The sequence below is a fragment of the Grampus griseus genome (assembly GCF_964374135.1).
Source record: "Grampus griseus genome assembly, chromosome: 3".
NCBI lineage: Eukaryota > Metazoa > Chordata > Mammalia > Artiodactyla > Delphinidae > Grampus > Grampus griseus.
Genome location: NC_139019.1, coordinates 153,515,089 through 153,532,328, shown reverse-complemented (window position 1 = coordinate 153,532,328; position 17,240 = coordinate 153,515,089). Strand labels below are relative to the sequence as shown.

General features: G+C 51.9%; 1 protein-coding gene across 1 annotated transcript in view; it reads left to right on the top strand.

Annotated features, from left to right (window-relative positions):
- COL23A1 (collagen type XXIII alpha 1 chain) overlaps window positions 1-17,240 on the top strand; it is a gene marked incomplete at its 5' end in the record, with an annotated part of 352,873 nt that overhangs the window by 311,901 nt on the left and 23,732 nt on the right. The window contains 2 exons of the mRNA XM_082652209.1: window positions 15,386-15,412; window positions 16,840-16,866. Coding sequence (XP_082508335.1) covers window positions 15,386-15,412; window positions 16,840-16,866 — 54 coding nt within the window. The remainder of the gene's footprint in view (window positions 1-15,385; window positions 15,413-16,839; window positions 16,867-17,240) is intronic.

The following is a 17,240-nucleotide window of genomic DNA, read 5'->3' as shown; positions in this document are numbered from 1 at the left end:
GGGCCTCTCACTGTTGTGGCCTCTCCCGTTGCGGAGCACAGGTTCCAGACGCACAGGCTCAGTGGACATGGCTCACTGGCCCAGCCGCTCTGCGGCATGTGGGATCTTCCCGGACCGGGGCATGAACCCGTGTCTCCTGCATTGGCAGGTGGACTCTTAACCACTGCACCACCAGGGAAGCCTGCTGCATAGCATTTTATCACATATGTAATTGATTTAACCAGTCTCCAAGTTATATTATTTATATTGACCATCTTTCACCCTTGTAGTCAACGTCATGGGAATTAATCTAGGCTTATTTCCATGATTATCTCCTTTGTTTGTTTCTTTTGTTTTTTGTTTTTTGGTGTTTTTTTTGTGGTACACGGGCCTCTCACTGTTGTGGCCTCTCCCGTTGTGGAGCACAGGCTCCGGACGCACAGGCTCAGCAGCCATGGCTCACGGGCCCAGCCGCTCCGCGGCATGTGGAGTCTTCCCAGACCGGGGCATGAACCCGTGTCCCCTGCATCGGCAGGCGGACTCTCAACCACTGCGTCACCAGGGAAGCCAAATGATTATCTCCTTTGAATAAATGTCTAGAAGTTGAATTGCTGGCCCAAAGGGTTTGCACGTGTTTAAGGCTTTTGATGTGTACTGCCAAATTGCCCCCCCGGAAGCTGTGCTAATTTACATTCACACCAACAGCACATGAATGCTGCATGTTGCCCCAAGCCCTGGCCAATCATGGGTATTATACTTTTAAATCTATGACAACATAAGTTAAAAATTTATGGATATACGTATGTATCTTGTTTTAATTTAGGGTGTATTTTCGTTAGAAGCACAGTCTCAGAGATTAAACTAGTGTTGATAAATATTGTGTAATTCTAACTGCCATCTGGTGGTAGAACTTGGAATTGCAGGTATAGAATTTAAAGAGATCACCAGCATTTGAGAGCTTTCAGATTCCAATTGATCCAGGGACAGCAGATATCATGCAATCAGACACACACGGGAGAATTTTGAACTCAGAACATTGTCAGTCCAAGGTGGGACCTGCAGAGGAGCCCTGGGCCCAGCATTCTTACATTAGGGGGTAGTAATCAGCATTTATGTTGATAAAGTGATTTTGCCATCTCATAAATAGCAGGCTTGGCTCTGTTCAACAAATACAGAAGGTGTATTGTGTACTAGGGTAGCACAAAAAGAATCAGACCCAGTTGCAGCCTTTGGGGAGCTATGGGGGAGGGGGACCAACAGCCAATTTACCATGGGATAGAGAGGGAGGGACAACTTGGGGTCACTGTGACCTTCCTAGAGGTTTCTTCTCACAAACTCTTTTTTTGCACTCCAAAATGTGGCTTCTGTCTAGGATGAAAAGACCTGTCTGTCACGCAAGGCTCAGTATTGCCTACATCTTGACTTTGGCACAGAAAAAGTCTCATCATCTCCTATTTACAACATCGAAATCCTCACATTTCCTCTTTTTTGGTATTTGGACTTTTTTGACTCAGCATTGAGCTTTAGTGACTTTCGCATTTGTTTTACACCTTCAGAATACAATTCAAACATTTTTGAAAAATGTGTATTTGGTAAATCTTCCAGGGCTTAAGATTTGTGTATTTGAATGTATGAGGAGAGTATTAGGTTGTGAGGTACATAGAAATGATGAAACCCAGTGAGGGCCAGTGGTACAGAGGCCCTGGAATGGGGGAGCATGCCCACTTCAGAAACACTATCGGTCATTGTCTCTGTGCCAGGTGCTTTTCTGGGTCTTTGGACTAGCACCAAACAGGAGTGACAAGGCCCCTCCCTGTAGTGAGGAAGAGAGAAACAAACAAGTAATAAGCCAACAAGATAGCTTCAAGCAGTAAAATATGCTAGAGAATAAAGCAGGGGACGTGATGAGAGGGCTGACTGGGTGGATGGGTGGGTATAATTTGGATTAAATAATCAGAAGTCTCTTGGGGAAGATGACATTTGAGGTGAGACTTAAATGATGAAAAGATGTAGCAATCTTTGAGGGGTGTTGAGAAATGCTTCTGGCAGAGGAAGAAGCAAGTGCACAGGTCATGAGGTAGGAACAAGCATCGTGTGTCCAGGGTACGTGCGAGGCCAATGTGGCTCGAGTGAGCGAGCAAGTGCCAGGAAATGGTAGAAGGGGAAGTCAGAGAGGTCTCCAAGGCTCTGTGGGATAGAATCTTATAGGCCACGGTGAGAGGCTGACCCAGGCAGGAGGCCAAGGAAACTTGGCTCTGTGTTTACAGAAACTACCTGTCCACAGAGACAGCTGCCTTGACAAGGGTGGGGAGTCTCTCTCCTCCCAAGGGAGCTAGAAAAAAGGACTGTCCACTCTCATCCCCCAGAAGCCTTTCCAATGGGCCTGGGAACAAGTGCACAGACCAAGTGCTTGCTGGGGGCGTGATTGCCCGCATTCCCACCCTGGGAGATTGATGGTCTCGGCCCTGCTGGACAGAGGAGGAAGCTAGGCTCAGACATTGATAGGACTTGGCCAAGAGACGAGGCCCACCTGCATGGCAAAGCCCGGATTAGCACGCAGCCTGAAGACTCTCCATCACACCAGCCACCCTATCAGTAAGCAGGTTGTGGCAGCAGACCAGGGCTCAGACTGTCTGTGCATTGGCAGAAGGGTCTTTCTCCTCTCACCACCCAGAGAAACAGATTATTTGGGGTGAATTTTCTGTTTCTCTTCCTCATCCCTATTTTTATCTGGCCCTGGAGCTCTCTCCCCATTCCACCCCCATTATCAAATTGTTAAGACCCTTTCCTGCTTTCCATTAAAAAAACAAACAAACAAACAAAAACAGAAAACCAGTTCTAACTTAGATGAAGAAGAAAATTTCTTCATTCCACCTTCTTTCCTATTCCTCATCCATGTGTCTGTATCATAGCGATTATTAGAAATTAGGGTCCCCCTCGTGGTGAAATGTCCAATTCCGTTTCCCTGGCCAGGAGCAGCTGAGTGAAGCAAAGAGACCACAGCCATGATCAAGTCCCTTTCCACCCCTGCTGGTAGGAAGTCACTTAGCCCTTCTGTCCACATTTGCAGTGTGAGGCTTGGCCTGGATGAAAACATTAGGGATTGGATCTGTGCAGCTTTTCACAGTTTCAAAGTACATCATATCCCTGGACATGATGATTTGTGCCCATTTTGTGGACTGAAAAACTGAAGCTTAGAGTGGCCATGCCACTTTTCCAGATCTCACAGTGACAAGCACATGGGGCCTGGCTTCCCCCTGAAGACTCCCTAGACCTTCCCACACAGAGACATTTATGGCACAGTGGGTAAGCCTGTAATGCATCCAGACAGGGCCTCGGACCCCACAGAGGAAGGAGGAGCTAACTCTGCCTGGGACAAGGGGAGGCTTCATAGAAGAGGGACAGTTGGGGCATGTCTTGAGGGATGAGTAGGAATTTGGCACGAAGACAAGGTAGGAGGCATTCCATGCAGCACCAGCACAGGCACAATGTAAACGGCAGGGAGTGAGATGTGGTCCCATGTGCCAGTGGACAGTGACTCTGAGGGAGGGCAGGGAAAGGCGGGAAGATGATGTTGAGTGAGGGGCCCCCACCCACCCAGAGGGGTGTGGGCAGAAGTGTATATTGGAAAGGCCTCCCTGGCTAAAGGGCAGAGACTGGAGGAAGGGGGTCCAGGTAGAAGGCAGCTACAATAATATCAGGCACTGAAATAAGAATGTCCCAGTAAGGATGGAGTAAAAGGGGCAGACTGGAGAAATGAGGGCTGGCGGGAGTTGCAGGCTGGCTCTGACAGTTGAGGGACAAGAGCCAAGCACCACCTATCTGGGGCGGGGCGGGGGCCAGGCAGAGCTGCACGTTGTCTCCAGAATCAGTCATGGGGGCATCGACAGCCTAGGCCCCGGGGGACAGCATAAGCTCTGTGCAGAAATGTGGGATATGAGACAGGGCCTCTGCCTGGGACCAGTTTTGCAATGAATAACTCAGACTGTTTGGAGTTAATCAAGTGAACAAAAAAGGACCACAGGGCACCACACATTCATATGCTGTTTTGCACTCTCATAGTTCAAAAACAGCTTTGATTGTAATAATATAATTAGTTAAATGATTCATCTGTAATATCCCAAATTCATCTGTTTTTAGATTTCAACATCCTACATCTCATTTTCATCTGAGCCTTGCAGTGCTTCTCCCCATCTCCCCAGATTCTGGGTGGAGCAGGGAAGGGATGAAAGCAGATTTTCCAAGCCCCACTAATGGCCCCCAGATTGGAACCTTGGGGAGCCACAGCCGGGCCCTAGGGAAAGGCCACCGTGCTGGCCTTTCCTCCCTCCTCCCCAGGGTCCCTCGAAAGCCCAGGACAGGTGCTCCTTCACCCAGGCTCCTTGCCTTGGGCCCATGCTTTATCCCATGTCCCTCAAGTGTCACATGTGGGGCAACCAAAGGACCAGAGGGCTGAGCTGCTACTCCTGCCCCCGGTTCCCAGATGCCCTGCTTACCCTCGGCAGCCTTTTGCATCGTCCTGGCAGTGGCCCGGGAGCCCCCAGCCCCAGATACAAAGCTCCGAGGGAGGTGCCATCTTCCCACATCCAGCTCTGGGATTGCTATCAGCAGGGACAGGCCATGGAGGGCCAGCAGAAGTTGGTCCTGCCCTTTGCAGGTGTGACTGTGACAACATCTTTGCTGGCCCCTCTTCCCACTTCCCCCAGGCAGCAAAGCACCCTCACCCCCCCCACACAGGAAGAACATGTTCACAGACCTGCACTAAGCCACTGGGACAAACTCAGGTCTTCCAAGTAAATAGATTTGAGAGAAAGCAGTTATTTGGGGTATGAAGCTGGTCCACCCAGCTCCTCCTGAAATCAGGGATTGGCCCCCTGTCCTGCCCATGCAGTGAAGAAAGAGTGGGCTGTGGGGCTCCGCAGACCGTGTGATCTCAGGCATGTCCCTAACCCCTCTTCAGCCATTGGGGGAGCCAGGTAATTGACTCCATGAGAGCCCTAACACTGGACATACAGGCTGGGTTCAGTGACAGTTCTTGCCACCGTGATGATCACTGACCCCAGCAGGGGGAGCCCTTGAGTGTCCCCAGTGCCCAGCTCCCAGGATGTGGCCCAGAGGGCAGGAGTCAGCGGGTGCCTATGACAGCCGTCAACAGGTCAAGAGTGCCCTCTGGTGCTCCCAGGCCAGGCACAGGCATCAGTAGGAAACTGGACATTCATTCACAGAAGAGTTCCCTTGACAGCTGGTTCACTCAACAAATATTTACTGTGTTCTCACTATTTATGAGGCACTTTGTTTGGCATTTGGGATACAATTAGTGAGAAATACATCTGGAGTCCCTCCCCCCATGGAGGCTGTGATTGAGTGGGAGAGAGAATCAAAATTCAGGGCCAGGAAGGAACAACAGGTTGCTGCGAGTGTATTTGACCTGAGCCTGGCCTGGTGGGAGTCGGGGTACCGACTCCCACGAAGGGAGGTGTGAGCCGAGGTCGGAAGGCCAAGTAGGGGCTGACAAATGGGAGCTTTGGGGGAATGTCCAGAGAGAGGGTACACCCAAGACAGGCCTGGCTGGGAGGGAACAGGAGAGTGGGGTCAGGGGCCAGCAGCCATGGAGTACCCAACTTCATTGAGCAAGTGGTTGCCTCCCTAAGGGACCACAGGGTGGAGGAAACTTGCAGTAGCATCCAACCTGGGAAGGTCCAGGCTTAAACAAAAACTTTGCAAACCTATCAGGCTGCCCAGGAAGCAGTGAGTTCCCCGTCATTGGAGGTATACAAGCCAGGGCTGCATACCCACCTTTCAGGAGGGACATCTAGGGAGAGGTTGGCCCCAGTGGGTCATCTTCCGTACAAGAGCGGGTTCTTCCACTAATGGGTCCTCCCTTTTGGGCTACTTAGACCCAAACTCAGTGGGACAGGGTGGCACGAGCCCAGCCGGGGAAGGTGGCACTTCAAAGATTCACAGACATCCCTCAGAGCCAGGCCTCTAGTGGGCACTGGAGCCTCGGGGACAGTCACAGTGGGGAGGGGAGGCATTGGGAAGACAGAGTAGAGGGTCAGTAACGGAGGAACTATGTGGGATGAGGGGGAGTTGAGGAAGATTTCTCAGAGGTTACACATGAGTCTGGAAGGAGGACCATGGAGGCAGAGGAGGGGTCCTTGAATGTCAGGCCAAGGGGCACTGCGGCTCTGCCCTGAGGGTGGGGGTGAGGCTGTATTAGGTGCTGATGAAGCCAGAGAGGGATGGTGAGGTGGGAAGCATGCGGGGTTTAGGCAGGAGATTTAGGCTTATGCCCAGGCCAAGATGGCCATGCCTGGCCTCCCCAAGCTTCAGTTTCTTCATCTGTGGAATGGAGGTAATAATGGCACCTGCCTAACAGGGCTGTGCTCAGGGTCAGTGACATCCAGATGAGAAGGCAAATGTGTATGTCTTTTAGTTCCACCCCTTTTCCTGGATTCTTACCCCAAAACTGGCCCAGCACATTACAGTCACACTCATTCAACCCTTTTGTGTGCCAAGCTCCAGGCTGGGCACTGTCATCTATAGGAAACCATTCCATCCACACCACACCCACTCTCCAGAGGAGGAAACAGGCTCCAGGGAAGTTAAGCAGTTCACTCCAAGGTCTGCCAGGTAAAAACAAAACAATCAGAATGACCCCCGCTCCTTCACTGTGTAGGAAGGATGGGCATGTGGGGATAGGAGGCAGGGAGGCTGGTGGAGACTGGTCCAGAAGAGAGGCCAAGTCCTAGGCAGGGGTGAGTGGGGGACTGGATGTGGACGTGGTTTGGAGAGATGGTTCAGAGCTAGAATTGCAGGCTCACAAGCTCATTGATACATTCCAGGGGCCAGCCAGGTGAAGAAATAGGGGAAACTGGCTGGGTGCAGGAGAGTGTAAGGAAAAGTTGGGCTTGGGATGAACTGGGGGGATACATGCCCCATCTAAAGGGGGTGCTGCAGCTCAGCCCAAGCAGGTCGATCATTACCACATCTCCTAACATATCAAGAGAAGCTGGAGGGACTTCCCTGGTGGTGCAGTTGTTAAGAATCCTCCTGCCAAGGCAGGGGACACAGGTTCTATCCCTGGTCTGGGAAGATCCCACATGCCACGGAGCAACTAAGCCCATGCGCCACAACTACTGAGCCTGTGCTCTAGAGCCCGCGAGCCACAACTACTGAGCCCACGTGCCACAACTACTGAAACCCGTGCACCTAGAGCCCGTGCTCCACGAGAGGAGCCACTGCAATGAGAAGCCTGCACACTGCAACAAAGACCCAACGCAGCCTGGAAGGAAGGAAGGAAGGAGGAAGGGAGGGAGGGAGGGAAGGAGGGAGGGAGGAAGGAAGACATAAGTTTATTTTTAAAAAAGAGAGAGAAGATAGAAATACAAGTTTTATACAAAATCTTTGGATTCTTAAGGATTCCAACCAATCCATGAACAGTGGGTGACAATTGTGTCATCCATGGAAACCAAACAGGGCCTACCCCAAAACCCAGGGTTTCAGAGAGGCTGGAAATTCAAACATGAGTGAGGATGGGAGGAAGCAGGCGAGTGGAACCACAGACTAAGGCTCAGGGCAAAAGGGCAGATCAGGAGTGTGGCCTGGGGCATCAGGGGTCCCTGCAGAGCACCCGCTGTCGCCTCTGTGTCTGTTATGAGTTCTCTCAGTCACTCTGTCCCCTGGTGTCTTGGTAATGCTGTGTCTCAGTCCCACCGCCTGAGCTGGGCTGTCCTAGGCAGGCCACTCCCCTTTAGACTGCCTCCATCATGTAGTTCCAGTCACAATGGGACCGTCACCCTTCTGATCCATCCTGCTAGATCTTCACCCTAGCAGAGGCTGCCACCAAAATGGGTGCCTCAGCCTGTCTGCTATTTCCATTGCCTTCCATCAGACCAGCCCCATGTGCCTGAGCTGGAGATACCAGGCTAGAGGCAGCTCTCAGCAGACAAGCTCCATTCACTGATCCAGCTTCCATCCTCCCACACCCAATGGGAGTCAGGTCCATCACTACCCTTCACCCCACCCTGGAACAATTTTTCATGATACCTAACAGGGTAATCATGTAACAGGCAAATGTGTAATTTAAGCAGGTAGTTTGGGATCAATTCAAAGGCATAGCACCATCTCTTCTAGCCACGATGTATAACGGACATACGTGTAATTGCTTCCAGTGCATATGCAAGATATTCACTGAGCATGCCCTCTCTGCAAAATAGAAGCCAACTGGCTTTCTGGCCTCACAGAATCATAGACCTAAAGGGACCTAGAGATTTTCTAGGCCAAGGGTTACAAACCCAGATGCCCCTACAGAATTGGCAGGTCACCTCAGCAGGATAGCAGGCCAGGTGTGAGGCACTAGGGTGGGGTGGAGCCTGTAGCCCTGGGGCAGTGCCCAGCTAAAGGAACACTTGACCCAGCAGGTATTGCCAAGCACGTGGACCCAGGGTGCAAGATCTTCAACTTTTCAAGGAAAGTCCATACTCCAGATGTTTATGTGAAATGTCACAATTTTTCAATGTTGCAACTAATTCGGTTAGTTTTGCTTTTTTTTTTTTTTTTAAGTGCATGGACCAAACCAAACCTGGCTCCAGGCCAGCCCTGCCCTCTCCTGTACAGACGAGGAGTGGAAGGGGGCAGCGTGGGCAGGCCAAGGAGCAAGTGAAGGGCAGGGCTCTGACCTCAGCAGGCTCCTAGGTCCCCACCAAGCTAAAGCCCTCACAGCTTGCTATGAGTTAGATGCAGTAGGTGACTGCAGAGCCCACTCTACAGAGGGCCCCAGCTCCCAGGAAGGGGATCCCCAGGAGGAACCCTGTGCCACCACCAAGGCACGAGCTGCAGCCAGGCTGGGCGTAAAAATTGGGGGTCCTTTCTTCCCTTACCCTACGGTGGAATCCAAGTCTGGGAAATTGCTAAGCCCGGACAGTCTTGCTGTGGCCCATGTGTGTGCAAACAGCCTGGCCTGAGAAATCAGAACCGCATGGTGCTGACCTGCCCAAGGGGGCTTCCCACCCACCCCCTTGCCCACTGGACAGCCCTAATGAGACAGCCTTTGCACAGGAATGTGCACGTCCCAGGCTGGGACCCCAGGCCCCAACAGCCTTGTAATTTGATGAATTGTCAACATCTGGGCCATAATTACTGGGCCCTGGACCGATAATCCTGGTAAGCCCCCTCATCCAGGGGCCCTGTTCTGGTGCATTGGAGGGCTCCATTCCCCAAGGGGAGCTGTCAGCATTAATTACAAACAGAAAACAAGATAGTCACCCAGCTCCGGCCAGTCTGAGCATTTACTCCTGTCTCCGTCTAAACACAACCAGTGTACTGATTTACTTCAGTTCAACAGATACTCTTGCCAATTGGGAGGGCTGAGCCATAGCTGACAGGGAGGAACAGAACCAGCCAGCCCTGTGCAGAGGAAATGGTTGACACAACTTCATTGCCTCAGGGTTCCTCCGAGGCTTTGTTCCCTGATGAACATTGAGAAGCTCCAGTGATGGAGTTGGCATACTCCATGGCCCATACTTACTTCCCCAAGAAACCTCCCCTCTTTTGCCATAGTTAATATTTCTCATAAGATGGCTCCATGGAACCCTGCTTAGGAAATAACCAATAGGGTGACGGAGGGAGGGAGCAAACCCATGAAGGTAAGAGATGACAGCAGTGGCACAGCCTGGCGTCCCATTGCCAGCCACTAGGAAGGCCACACAAAGGTCCCTCCCCAGCACTGCCCACCCGAGAGCCAGTGCAGACTCTACCTCTGTGTCCACTTCCCTGTAGGGTCTCATGACTTGGGTTGGTCTGAAAGAGGAGACAAAGGAGACTAACCTGGGACCCATGTTGAACTTGTCATTTGAGAGAAGGATAAGACCTCCATTTTATGGCTGAGGAAACCGAGGCTCTGGGCTGCTCGGGTCCCTGAGCGAGGCAAGGGGCATGGGCCAGCACGGGGGCTCTGTCCTCCTGGCATGCGATTCAGCGCACCACAGGGTTTTGTTTGCTTCCACACATCCGAAAGCATCCTGGAGCTCAGCTGATCTGCACCAGGGAGGAGTGATTTAAAGCAGAACCCAGGCTTGTAAACAGCTGTGGGGCTCCGTGGAGGGCAGAAGGGGATGAAAACCTCTGGTGAATTCCACAGCTTTGATCAGGCAGGGGAGGCAGCCGGCAGGAACCGAGCACCTCCAGGCATAGTGCTGTGGCATCTGACTCTCAGGATCACCCATTCTGTGGAAGCTGAGGCTCAGAGAGGGGATCTGAACCCAGGGAGGGCCCAAGCCCTGCCCTCACTCCATGGGCTGCCCAGTGTCGTTCCTTCCGCTCCTCTGGTAGGCGACCCAGGGGGAGGAGCAGCTGGAGCGGCTGATGGTCGAGGAAGGGGAGGGCTGCCTTGATGGAATAAGACCCCATGCCACCAAGGCCATACCTCCACCCAGTCTGGGGCTCTGCTCGTCCAGATGGCCTGGCTTCCCAGAACCAGCTTGTCAGCTGCTGGGGCACTCAGCCTAGACCTTGCCCTGCCTTGGTCCAGCCTGACTACTGTACCCACCCCATGTTTGTCCTTGGCTCCCATCTGACCAGCCCCTGACCCTTCCCTCCTCTCAGAGCACCCAGAGCCAGGCTTGGGCCTCCCTCCAACACATGGAAACACCTGGTTCATAGATGGTCCACACAGCCTGCCATCAGAGTTGCTTTGCTAAGACTCAGCCAGGCCCTGAGATGAGAGAGTCCAGTGAGGCTGGGAACATTGCCCTCCGGGAGACCCACAAGCAGGATGATGGCTCAGGCAAATCTTGCAGGAAAGAAACTTATTTCATAGGGTGTAACCCCTTATTTGACCATAGTATTCCCTTCCCCAGGCAAGCCTGTTACACCCTGCAAGACACTGTTCCTTGGACACCTGTTTGGGAAAGGCAGTATGTAGAGGCAGGGCCCGTCCTCTAAGGTTCACAGCCCAGGGCCCAACCTCCCTCAGGATAAGAGGGGTCAGAATCATGCCCCAGAGCTAGGCAGGTCCATCTGACTCCAAAGCCAGGTTGTTTCCCCCTCCACCCAACCCTTCTGTGAGTCCCCTCTTCAGTGACTCCCAGTCACCACTGGTTACCTGTCAGCCTCTCCAAGGGTCAGCTGTTTCCCCAGAGAGAGAATTCAAGGGCCTGGGCACAGCCTTCTTGCCTAGGTGTCACCAGAGGTGAGCCCAGAGCCACCTCTTCAGACTAAGGCCATGGCTGTGGGTCAGCTCCACCCACAAGGCTGGGCCAGCACCCTCTGGTCTCTAAACATTTGCACGTGGGCATTCTGTGTTTGCCAAGGGAATCTTCTTGGCATCATATCTAGCCACATACAGCTCCAATCTTGGGTTCCCAGGGAATTCGAGGTGACTTTCCTTCAGCCCTGCGATGGGCGTTTCCAAGATTGCTGCTCTTAATGCCCCTTCTTGCCATTATTCAGAAACTACAGATTTGATTCATGTTTTTAAAACTCCAAGACCTGGAGCAAGGGCTCTGTGATCCCAAATACAGGCAGGGCCCTGGGTGGGAAACTTGGTTTTCTGCCACTTACAGGGCTTCTCACAAACGAGAAAGTAGGGGACCAAGGCTGCACCATCAATGTGCCATCGAGGACAGTCTTGGAGTTGGCAGAGGGGAGCATCCTGCCTGGAAGGCAGGATTCACTCTCAGGAAGGGGCAGCTGAGGCCTAACGCTCTCAGAGACAGCTGGTGGCACTGATTTTTTCCCCTCTGGAGTCAAAGCCAAGGAAACATCCCCAGGCTCCCTTCTGCAGTGGACACTTCTAGAAAAGCAGGGCACCATGGCGCTGCATGCTTCACGTCAGCTGGAACTGGCCCTGGCAGAGGGTCAAAGTGAAAGAGGGTCCAGGGAGCCCTTGCCCAGGGAGGGTCTGCTCAGTGAGGGAGACAGATGTACCAGGAATCCTGGAAAGAAGGCAAAGCCTATGAACCTTCTCCCTAGGTTCCCTGGACAGCCATCTGTCACCCCCACTACCCTGTGCTGCAGAAGAGGGAGCACTCCATAGAGAGTGGAACCTATTTCAAGCCCTTGGACAATCCCACTGACTCAGCTTCTTCATCTGCAGGAGGGGGCATGGCACCTGTCTCCCAGGGCTGTGGCAAGGGCAAACCCTGTGAGGGATGCAGAGTCAAGTCCAAAGCAAACCCTGCTCTGGCCTTTATCAGGGACACCTTGGACTCATCACGCTGTCCAGTTCCAAGGCCTGCTCATGTCGCAGCTGCTGCTGGTGACTTAGCAGTGAGGCCTGCTGTGTTCTCCCTCCTGACATATGAAGAAAAGAGCTTTATTTAGTTCTAAGCTGCACCTTAGTCTCCTTTTTTGTTTGTTTTGTTTTGTTTCTTGTGATGAGGACTTTTAAGATCTACTCTCTTAGCAACTTTCAAGTATACAATACAGTAGTGTAAACTAGAGTCCTCATTGCTGTACATTACATCCCTAGAACTCTTGTAACTAGAATGTTGTACCTTTTGACCCCTTCATCCATTTCACCCACACCCACACCCACACCCATGCCCCCTTCCTTCTGGCAACCTCTAATCTGTTCTCTGTATCTAGGAGCGTGGGTTTTTTTGCTGTTGTTTTGTTTTAGATTCCACATATAAGTGAGATCATGTGGTATTTGTCTTTCTCTGCCTGACATTTTTACTTAGCATAATGCACCTCAAGTTCCATCCATGTTGTTGCAAAAGGCAAGATTTCATTCTTTTTTATGGCTGAATAGTATTCCAGTGTGTGTGTGTGTGTGTACCACATCTTCTTTATCCATTCATCCATCGATGGACACTTAGGTTGTTTCTATGTCTTGGCTATTGTAAATAATGCTACAGTGGGGGTACAGATATCTTTTCAAATTACTGTTTTCATTTTCTTTGAATAAATACCCTGAAGTGGAATTGCTAGATCATAAGGTGGCTTTATTATTTGAGGAACCTCCATACTGTTTTCCATAGTGGCTGCACAATTTACATTCCCACCAGTAGCACACAGGGCTTCCTTTTTCTCCACATCCTCACCAACACTTGTTACTTCTTGAAAAGGAAGGAGCTTTACTTAGTTCTAAACTGCATCTTAGTCTCTTTTTAATTTCCATCTGCATTATGGCTTTTTTTAATCCATGCAGAATAGAGAGGGGCAAAGTTTGCACTGTGTTTGGGCTCAGGTCAGCAGGATGGACAGACACATGCAGGGCCTGGGCACAGAGTCTGCAGTGGCAACCACACTGGACAAGGTGACTGGGGGCCCGTGGACAGGCGAGATCCAGTGGGCAATGGGACAGAGCAGGGAAGGTTTGAACAGAAGCATGCAAGGGCAGACAAGAGGGGAGAGTGGCCAGAGGCCAGGCAAGACCACTGCCGTGGCTTGAGTGTAGTGTGGACACAGAACTGAAGTGCCTGCCATGGCGGCTCCAGCCCCCACTTCTTCTGGCTGCATGGCCTGGGGCAAGGCCTTCCCCTCACTGGGCCTCAGTTTCCTCCTCTGTAAGACGGGTATGATAACACCTTCCTTACACAGGGCTTCTGTTGTGATTCAGGCAGAGTGTGGAGGCCACCAATAGCCCCCAGAAGAGACCCAGGATGGGACTGGGCCCTCTGTGTTATGGCAGCTGAGAGGGCTAGGGTGAGGGGTCCCCCATAGAGATGCCCAGAGGGACATGGCCCTGAGGAGGCCTAGCAGGGCCTGAGCATGGAGGGGTAGATGAGGGGCAGGACCTACTTTTAGAGGACTGCTAAAGGGAAAAGGCTTTTCATACGGATCCAGGTCAGGACAGCCAGGAGCTGGCCCAAGGAGACAGGCCAGCTAGGACAGCTTCTGATGAGCTGCAGATGGCGGGGACCGAAACTGCACCTGACCAGGAGCCCCCAGAGCCTGGGCCCCCAAGACCTTGGAATGGCCCCACTCCCCCTCTCCTGGGACCCCAGCTGCCCCCAGGCCATCACCCTGACATCCAGACCCTCAACTAAATGTGAAGGGAATGGCCAGAAGCACTTAGGAGACCAATTTTCAGAATTGCCCTGGTTTCCTGCCTGGAGTGAGGCCCTTGAGTGAGGGCACCAAGCAGCAGTCGCTCTCACAGCATCTGGGGAATCTGCAGATGGCTGTCGGCCAGGGCAGTCTGGAGACCCAGCCAGGAAAACTGGCTGTTTACCACTGGAACCAGCAGGCAGGTGGACCCAGTCCATGGCGCCCCCATTGGGTTCCTCTACACCTCCACAAGGGCGTAGAGGAATCCAGTGAGGCTTTGTCAGGTGGGTGGACAGTGGGAGCTTTTGGGCAGTGGTCACCAGCCGTCTGAAGATACCACAAAACCCCCAGACCACTGAGAGGCCCCAGCTCTCTAGACCCACCCTTGTATTATTTGACTTTTGCCTTCAAAGACCACAGCAGTGCAGGGAGCTGAAAGAGCTTTCAAGACTCTTCTTGTTCTGTCTTAGTTCAGGCTACTCTAAGAAAGTACCATAGACTGCATGGCTTATAAACCACAGAAATCTATCTCTTCAGTTCTGGATGTTGGGAAGTCTGAGATCAGAGTGCCAGCACAGTCGGGTTCTGGTGAGGGCCCTCTTCTGGGTTGCAGACTTTCAACTTCTCACTGTGTTCTCACATGGTGGGGAGAGAGGGCTAGAGAGCTCTCTGGGGTCCTTTTTATAAGGGCACTAATCTCATTCATGAAGGCTCCACCTTCATGACCTAATCACTTCCCAAAAGCCCCACCTCCACATACTATCCCATTGGGGGTTAGGTTTCAACATATGAATTTGGGAGGGACACATTCAGTCCCTAACAAGTTACAAGTGACAGAAACTCAATTCAAACTGGCTTAAGGAAAGAAATGTATTCGCTGACAAACAGAAAGAAGTATGCAGAGGTAGTTTCAGCTTCAGGCCCTTTGCGTGCCTTTCTCTCTGTCTCTCAGCTCTGCCTTCCTCTCTGTTGGCTCTTTCTCAAGCCATGTGGTGCCCCCAGGAGCTCCAGGATTAGCCCCATCAGGAGAAAAGAATCCTTTTTCTTCTAAAGCTCCACCATTCAAAGTCCCAGGCATGACACTCATACCTGCACTACTCACCCTGGCTGAGGGAATATGGTCACATGTCCAAACCCTATGGGGTGGATGGGGGTGGCTTTGGAGAAGAAACGGGCTCTGTTATCAGAGGAGGGGATTCTGGGCAACAAACAGCACAGAGATGCCCCCACCCTGAGTCCACGTGGAATGTACCCAAGACCATGGGCTCGGGGCAGGCTTTGGTCTCTTGTCACTCAATTGTGCCTCTGGGTCGTAAAACACAGAAGAAATGCCTTTCCTGTGTGTAACCTCTGTGCTCTCTCACTCTCTCTCTCACTCTCTCTCTCTCTCTCTCTCTTTCTCGTTTTCCAGGGACCACTGGGTCTGGATGGCAAGCCCGTAAGTGATAACAGGGCAGTTGTAGGTGGTCCTGGGATGGGGCTGCCCCTGGGGTTGGGAGTTACCATGGATGCCAGAGAGAAGGGCCACTAAGAACCTGGTTTAGCATGGAGAGAAGCTACTTGACCATCAGACTTGAGTTTAAATCCAGCTCCACCACCTGCTGACTGTGCAACCTTGAGGAGGCCTCTTTACCTCCCCAGCCTGAGGCTTCTGTTTGTCAAACAGGCATATTAATTCTCCCCACAGGGATGCTGGGGATGCAAAGAACTGTGAACAGCACTGTCCCTGGTGCCCAGTCAGCCCTCAAAACACAGAAGGCCCTCCCAGCAGACCCCAGGCACAAAGCATCCCCTCATACAGTCTGAAGACTTAGATGGTGGACATCAGACTGAAGAGTTCTCAACACCTGGACCAGAAGCATATGGTCCACTGGCATCTTTAGCAGAATGAATAAGATGCACACAGAGACAGCATAATAAAATGAATAATTGGATATGGATGGAAGGAAGGAAGGACAGATGGATGAATAGATTGATGAACAGATGGACAGATGGATGGATGAATGGATGGGTGGATGGAAGAAGAGTCAAATGAGGTAATGAATTGTACACACAGTTGGATGCATGGAAGAGTAGATGAGTTAGTGGATGGATAAATGCATGATGGTTGAGCAGACAAGTGAGTGAAAAAAATGAGTGAATTAACAAATGATTGAAGAGCTGACTGATGATGAGTGCATTATTAAAGGGGAAGAAAGAACCCACTACCTAGATGGATGAGTGAATGAGCGAATCCATCACTACCTGAAGGGAACATGGATGTTTTGGGAAGAAGGCCAGTGATCAAGGTCCCTGACCAAGAGTGTGAACCCCAAGCTGCCCCACTGCAGCCTGGCCCCCACCCCAGGGTCTCTGAGCTCCACAGTTGGTGCCTTGTGTGTGGCCTGACCAGCTTCCCTAGAAGTCCTGGTAACTTGGCAAGACTGAAAGAGACACATTTCCCTGCAGCCAGAGAGTGATGGCAGCCATCATGGCCTGCAGGGAGCCACCTCCACATCCACACACCCCCAGACTGTGAAGACAGTGACCTCCTCACTGGTACCTGGGCACAACGGGTGCTGAGCAGGGAGGGCTCTGTTCTCTGGGGGAAATGACTAGCACATGTGCCCCTGTCCAGAGAGGAAGCCAGTGACCACCCCAGTCTCCTGTCCTCCTTGTGGTGAGCACTGAGGTTCAGAGCTTCCTTGGGGCCAGCACAGGCAGCCCTCATAAAGGCTGATAGGCGTGTATGTTTTTTCACTCAGCTGCCCACAGCTCTGCTCAGCCTCACAGGCCCTTCTGCCCTCAAAGCCTCAGGGAAGATAGAAGGGGGCTAGCCTAGTGCTCTTCACTCACTCCTGTTCTTTCTCTATCTTCCTTCTCCAGGGACTTCCAGGCCCCAAAGGAGAAAAGGTAAGTGATGCTGGAAGCTGTCCAGATGCAGTAGGCTGATAAAGGAGGCCAGAAATCTGCCTTCAAACCCCAGCTCCAGAGTGTGACCTTGGGCAAGTTACATCCCCTCCTGGAGCCTTACTTTCCTCATCTGTGAGGTGGGGCTAGTGGTTCCTACCTCCTAAAGTGGTTACAAGGCTTACATTTGACAATTTAAAGTACCTGGAGGGTTGAATCCGAGTTCTCCTGGCACCAGAGTGTAACAAAACTCAAAGCACAGTCTACCCAGAATGATGAGTTTCCAAAATAATCAATCCTGAAAAGGGGAAGGTGCCAGAAGAGCCTGTGGAATTGAACACTGACTGTTGATGGCATTCTTTGTGGGGAGGACACCC